The sequence below is a fragment of the Macrobrachium nipponense genome, chromosome 38, assembly GCF_015104395.2.
Source record: "Macrobrachium nipponense isolate FS-2020 chromosome 38, ASM1510439v2, whole genome shotgun sequence".
Taxonomy (NCBI): Eukaryota; Metazoa; Arthropoda; class Malacostraca; order Decapoda; family Palaemonidae; genus Macrobrachium; species Macrobrachium nipponense.
Genome location: NC_061098.1, coordinates 60,719,684 through 60,726,636, shown reverse-complemented (window position 1 = coordinate 60,726,636; position 6,953 = coordinate 60,719,684). Strand labels below are relative to the sequence as shown.

At 41.1% G+C, this 6,953-nt stretch overlaps 1 protein-coding gene across 1 annotated transcript; it reads left to right on the top strand.

The window, feature by feature from the left end:
* Nucleotides 1–3,848: 3,848 nt before the first annotated feature.
* Nucleotides 3,849–6,190, top strand: LOC135209845 (uncharacterized). The gene is made up of 2 exons (XM_064242610.1): nucleotides 3,849–4,108; nucleotides 6,079–6,190. Exons 1-2 carry the CDS (start codon nucleotides 3,849–3,851, stop codon nucleotides 6,188–6,190), a joined length of 372 nt encoding a protein of 123 aa, XP_064098680.1.
* The last annotated feature ends 763 nt before the right edge of the window (nucleotides 6,191–6,953 follow it).

Here is a 6,953-nt window from a genome sequence, read left to right as displayed (position 1 = left end):
TCACACAGTCCCATACTCCTATCAACTCGTCAGAGGCTATTCTCCTCCTCGCTCTTTCAACCAGGAAGAAAATAAGGTATGAGAACTCCAGTCAGTTCTATACTCATTCAGATTACTCCCTCCAATTGTGTCTTCCTAATGTAAAATGACCAAGGGATTGTATATCATGTAGGAACAAATGACAATTTATTTAAAGTAAATTGTATTTTTTCTAACTATACAAACCTGAGGTCCTTTACATGTAGGCCCTCCTCATGCCATCCCTCAATCTGACACCTTGGCCAAAAGCAAAGCGGAATGTTTACATTCAGACAGCCGAACGATAGTTAAGCTCCGTTCACACATTCACGTATCGAACATGTATGCTCGTATACGTGAAATGTGGACGTACGTCTGGTGTAATAGCCATGATCAACTGGATACGTGACACAGGACAATGTGTGTAAAGCAAGCGTATTATAGTACGCTGTAAATGTACGTACTGTGCAAGCATGACATGACATTTACCGAAATTGCACCGACAAGAATAGTGCGTGGCAGAGCACATAACACCGATGTATGCTTACTGTACATGTAACGTGATGTGTTATGGCCTTACATCAACCTCATGATGTCCCCATGTACTGCGGGGGTTAATCTTCAGCTATAAAGGGCTGAGCTGCACACGTGATAGCAGTCGCTGTCATCTCAATGCAACATCAAGACGTACTCTCATCCTGTATACTTTATTGTTTATCTCAAAGTATTTACTTAAATATATGTTCATGTATTTAGTTTGAATTACCATATTATGTGTGTACTATATTCCAGTTTTTTAGACCCTTTGTAATATTTACTTAACATTGATTTTCTGTTATGCTTATTGTATGTTTTTGAAATTTTCTTCTCTACGACTTGCTTATTTTTTTATGGCAGGAGAACAAGATTTAATTACTTTCCTGTATTCTTTATTGTTTACCTCACTGTATTTCCTTAAATATTTATTCATGTATTTAGTTGGAATTACAATTTTATTTGTGTATTATTTTTCAGTTTGTTTAGACACTTCGTAATATTTACTTAACATTGATTTTCTGATATTATGGAGGAGTGATAATGGTGACAACGTCTTCGAGGGTTGCGTGAGAGAGAGAGAGAGAGAGAGAGAGAGAGAGAGAGAGAGAGAGAGAGAGAGAGAGAGAGAGATTAAGTGAAAGGATCGTTGGGTTGAGAGTTTGAATGTTTTCGTGTGTTTGGTATATCGTGTTTCGTGTTTGGTGTTGCTGTATGATAGTATGTAAGTGCATATGTGTTGTTTTCTGAAGAGTGTAAGTGAGTGAACGATTGAGAGAGAGAGAGAGAGAAAGATCATAATTGGTGGATGGATAATAAGGAGTGGTGTGATGGCGGCATAAGCGTCTGGCTTGTCTGTTGGAGAAGTCACCAAGTATATCAGTGGCGGGAGTAAGTCCGTGAAGTCAAAGAGTAGGGAGCGGTCTTTTTTGGAAGATAGTATTGATGGTCAGTCAGTTGTATTGTGGTTTCCTGGAGTTGTTTTTGACTTATCATTGGAATGTTGTGCTGATGCTTGAAGGATGTCGTGCTTGTATTATTTAAAGGTTGTTGACCATGTGAATTGTGGAGTGTTGTTGTTGAAGAGCTGTTGTGATTTCTTGGTGTTGTGGTTTGTTATGGACGGGTAAGGTTGTTGTTTGGATGTTGTTGGTGTTCGTCTGCACAGTGATTTGTTGGATTGTTGAGTTGTTGTATAGTTGTAGTACTCGATTGGTAGGTTTGTGTTGTGATTCTCGGCTAGCCTATATCCAGCAGACGGCACAGCGCCTAGCCCTGAGTATAGTAATCTGGTGAGTACATGAATGTGAGAGATTTGTTTGTTTTCCTTGCTGAACCAACCATCCTACGTGTAAATAGTAACATGAAGGGGAAAGTGTGGCTGTGGGAAAATTTGTCAGCCGGTACAACTAAGGTAACTGTGGGAAGATTGCTTGCTTTCTTTGCTTTGGTTGTGATCCCGCCACAGTAATTTTTGGCGATTGGTCTCGGCTAGTGTGTATGAGTGGTGAGAAAATTTAGGATGGAAGGATTGAGTGAGGTAGAGAGGTTGGAGGAGGAGCTGCGGTTGTCAAGGGAAGTTAAGGAAAGATTGGAAGTAGAGAATGAGCGGTTAAGGGTATAGTGTGAGGAGCTGAAGAGGGAGTTAGAGGAAATGAGAGGAATGCTAAGTAGTGCGAAAGTGGAAATGAAAGAAGATGTGAAAGGAGCGGAAGAGAGAATGGTTGAGAAAATGGCCGAAAAATTTGTAGTAATGATGAATGCAGTGCAGGAGATGATGAAGGGATTCATGGATGAGGGAGCAGTAGGAGGTAGGCCTACTGGGCCTTGTGACGGGCCAGGAGTGGTAAAGAAAGTGGAAGAGCGAATGGATGAGGACAAGAATAAGAAGGGGGCCGAGGAAAAAAGAAAACTGAGGCTAAGAAGGCTAGTATAAATGACAGATAGGATGAGACTAAGGCTGAATACATTGGGGAAAGGGCTGAGAGTGATTTAGATAGCGGTGAGTGGAAACAGGTAGGTAGAAAAAAGGGTAAGAAGAGAGTAATCGAGAGCATGGATGTTAGTATGAAAGTTGATTCATTGTATTCGGAAGAGGTTAAGAGGGGTTAGAATGGAAGTAAGTAGCGAAAGTGAGAGTGAGAGTGAGCAGGAAGTATGAAAGGCTATGTATATGTGAGAGGTACCCCAATGTGCACGATATGAGGAATATGGTAGTAGGATGTAGGGGATTTTTTCAAGGAAAATGAGAAGTATTGTGTAGCTAAGTATGGGGATAACAAAAGAGTTTGGTCAAGAGAGTTAGGAAGCTTTTAACAGGATTTTTGTTGAGTATGTATGGGGTAATGATGAGTGTAGGGAATGTGCTGTATGAAAGTGTGAAAGTCAGGATTGTGGAACAGGCAAAGAGGATGAAGAGTAGTGTTAGATATAAGAGAAAGCATGATTTTGAAGAGGCAAGAATGAATGTTGGTGAGCTGTTGTCAGTGTATGTGGGTAGGTTAGAAATGTTAACTAGGAAAAAGTTTGGAGACAAGGGAATAAATGAGTATAAGGACTTAGTGAGGAAGTTGTTAGTCACTGTGCCTGAGAGTGTGCTTGAGTTTATAAATCTGAAATGTAAGGAGAAAATTATATGGACGCATGAGAGGTTAGCGTGGAATGGTATTTTAGAGAGAGTTGAGGATTATGAGCTAGATAGGTGTATGAAAGAGAGTAGAAGTGTCAGCATCAGGACAGAAGTAAATGAGGGTATGCCTGAGTTTAAGAGCTATAGGGAGGCAGTTTTAGAAGGGCATAGGTGAATGGTAGAGCAAGTGCTTGATAGGAGCATTAAAGCAGATAGAAGTGCAAGTGTCTGAAGGTTAGGGTCAGTTAGCTGTGAGCAAGAGCAGAAGTGTTATAGATGTGGGAAGCCAGGACACAAGAAGAATGAGTGTCGGTGGGCGTTAGGAGTGTGCTTTGGGTATGGGGAAACGGGCCATTTAGTGAGTGAGTGTAAGCAAGATAAGGATGTTTAGTGTTACAGGTGTGGACAGGTAGGGCATATAGCGAGTGGATTTTGGGGTACCTGTTTGACTGAGGTTTGTGGCAACTGTGGAAAGAATGGGCATTCTGCTGGGATGTGTAAGGAACAGCATGCGAAGTGTGCTGAATGTGGAGTGGAAGGTCATGTAGTGAGCAAGTGTATGTAGGCGGAAAAGGACGAGTCAGGCTGGGAATAACGGAAACTGGGTTTTAAGGGTATTCATTTGGGTGGGTCCTCTAGTGTGTGACAGTATGTTCGGGAGAATGCGATGAATGAATGGTTGAGGGTGAATAAGTATGAGTTGAGTGTTAGTGAACAAATGGGCCTGGGAGATCGACAGTTAGTGTTGGTTGAGTGTGGAAGAAAGCGGAAGAATGTAGAGGAAGGGAATGGAAGGAAGAAGGGTGAACGGCATGATAAGGGTGTTAGTGTTGGGGTGCAAACGGTTGATAAAGCTTGTAGTGCAGATGACTTTGAGGGAGTGAATGAAACTTATAGTATATGTAGGTTTGAGTTAACAGGGAAAAAGTGAGACCTTACTGGGAAGGAAACCGAATAGTAAGGAGGTATTTGATAGAATGAATAAATCTTTGCAAGAGTTTGACAGAAGTATGGATGAACTGAGTGGTTTGGTAGCAGAAATAGGGGAGATATTGGGACCAGAGCTAGAAGATGTCGATGAAGTAGTGAATGAGATTTGGTAGGATAGTAGTGAGGGAGATAATGGGAATTTGAATGAAAGTGGTTTAGAAGAAATGAATGGCGATGTAACTGAGAGAGTGTATGAGGGTCCTCAAACAAAATCCAAGGAGCCTGCATCCGAGCATCCTTGGGTGTTGCGGAAAGCAATTTAGTGCGAGTGTTGTGAGTGTAAGGAGACATTGTCAAACGTAACGGGTAAGGTAATATGGAGGAGTGATAATGGTAGTTACATTTGACCATGTCTTTGAGGGTTGCGTGAGAGAGAGAGAGAGTAAGGGATTGAGTGAAAGCGTCGTTGGGTTGAGTGTTTGAATATTTTTGTGTTTGATATGTTGTGTTTCGTGTTTGGTGTTGCTGTATGATAGTATGTAAGTGCGTATGTGTTTTTCTGAAGAGTGTGAGTGAGCAAGCAATCGAGAGAGAGAGAGCAAGATCATAATTGGTGGATGGATAATAATACGAGAGTTGGAAGAAGTCAGTAAGTCTGTGAAGTCATAGAGTCGGGAGCAGTCTTTTTTGGAAGACAGTATTGATGGTCAGTCAGTTGTATTGTGGTTTCCTGCAGTTGTTTTTGAGTTATTATTGGAAGGTTGTTGTGCTGATGCTTGAAGGTTGTTGTGCTTGTATTACTGGAAGGTTGTTGACCATGTGAGTTGTGGAGTGTTGTTGAAGAGCTGTTGTGATTTCTTGGTGTTGTGGTTTGATGTGGACTTGTAAGGTTGTTGTTTTGGTGTTGCTGATGTTCGTCTGCACAATGATTTGTTGGGTTGTTGAGTTGTTGTAAGGTTGTAGTACTCAATTGGTAGGTTTGTGTTGTGATTCTCGGCGGTGGTTGTGTTGCGACGACTAGGCTAGCCCATATCTAGTGGACAGCACAGTACCTAGCCCTGAGTATCTCGAATCTGGTGAGTACATAAATGTGAGAGTTTTGTTTGTTTTCCTTGCTGAACCAACAGTCCTGTGTGTCAATAGTAACATAAAGGGGAAAGTGTGGCTGTGGGAAAATTTATCAGCCGGACCGACCAAGGTAACTGTGGGAAGATTGCTTGCTTTCTTTGCTTTGCTTGTGAGTCCACCACAATATGCTAATTCTATATTTTAGAAATTTTTCCCTCCAATATTTGTTACATTATATTCGACTTGCTTGTTTTTTATATCTGTAGCCTACTATTTATGTTTCTTTCCCTATATTTTACATATATTACTGTGCATTTATTTATAATTCAGTAATCTGTAGTTAGATAGTCTTTTTGGTTTCATTTGCTAGTTCATTTGTGTGCTTTTAAGTGTTGTAGTTAACTTAATGAAAGAAAGTTTTCAATTATGTGATATATTTTGCTCATCAATACTTAGTGATTGGAAGAAGTAGAGAGCCAGATATGTTATTGCAAACATATGTTTATTTATTCTAAAGACTTACAATAATGCATGACACAAACATGCAAACATAAGGTAAACATCAGAAATATATACATACATACTTACATAAATACAGTGATCCCTCGTTTATTGTGGTTAATGGGGACCGGAACACCCCGCGATAGGTGAAAATCCCCGAAGTAGGATTGGCCCCTCCTAGGAATTTCTGTATATGTGTGTTTGGGTACCAGAATGTTAAAATATATTTTACTTAAATCTGTTTAATTATAAAACCTTAATATTATACATATACTCACTCACATATATTTTACTTAAATCTAATTATAAAACCTTAATATTGTACATTCACTCTCTCTCTCTCTCTCTCTCTCTGTCATATGCTACGTATTATGGTGTTCTACACTCACCAATGACAGTAGTATCTTGAGACTTGACTCCAGTAATGACGACGATGATAATGACAATGATGACAATGACGACGACGACGATGACAGACCTGTGCAGTTCGATGAATGTGATGATGAATGATGATGATGGTTACTGCACAGGTATAATGAGGCCTTTAAATCAGTTCGGGAAGTGCCTCATGATCAGATATCGGCGCTGGATCGTCAGCATTTGCTTCTGAGAGAGGCGAAGAGGCTGGTGGTGGCAGAGAAGAGGTTCCCACTCCACTCGTAGAGGCTTCAGGTTCACTCGGAGGCTCCTCTGCTGGAGGCGCTGATGGTGTAGCTGGGGTTTTTACCTTGGAGAAGAACATGGTGATGGGTAGTTGCTGTCGCTGTTTTTTCTTTTGCTGCGAAATGTCCTTGTACAAGGACATAACCCCATCAACACGGTTGCTAAACTCGACAGCTCGAACCATATTATCTTTAATGTCTTGAGCAAATCGTTGCATTGCCTTTGCCATGTTGTACAATTGTTGCGGGTTCTCCAGGGTAAGGCCACGCTCTTCAATTTCTTCGTCTTGCTCTTCTTCGCTTTCTTCTTCACTTGCAGACTTCGTCATCTCAAGGAGGTCTTCATCTGTCAGTGAGTCCGAGTGGGCATCGATAAGGCCATTGACGTCTTCTTCCGTCATGTCGACGAATCCTTCATCCCTGATGATGTGAGCCAGCCTCACCGCCGAGTGATGGCCTTCGTCAGGAGTGAAGCCTGCATAGTCATGCACCACGTTAGGCCATAATTTCTTCCATCAAGAATTTAAGGTCTTAGTTTTCATGTCCTTCAATGCTTGTTGGATATTAGTCAAGCATGACGCAATGTCGTAGTTATGCCAGTACTTTTTCGA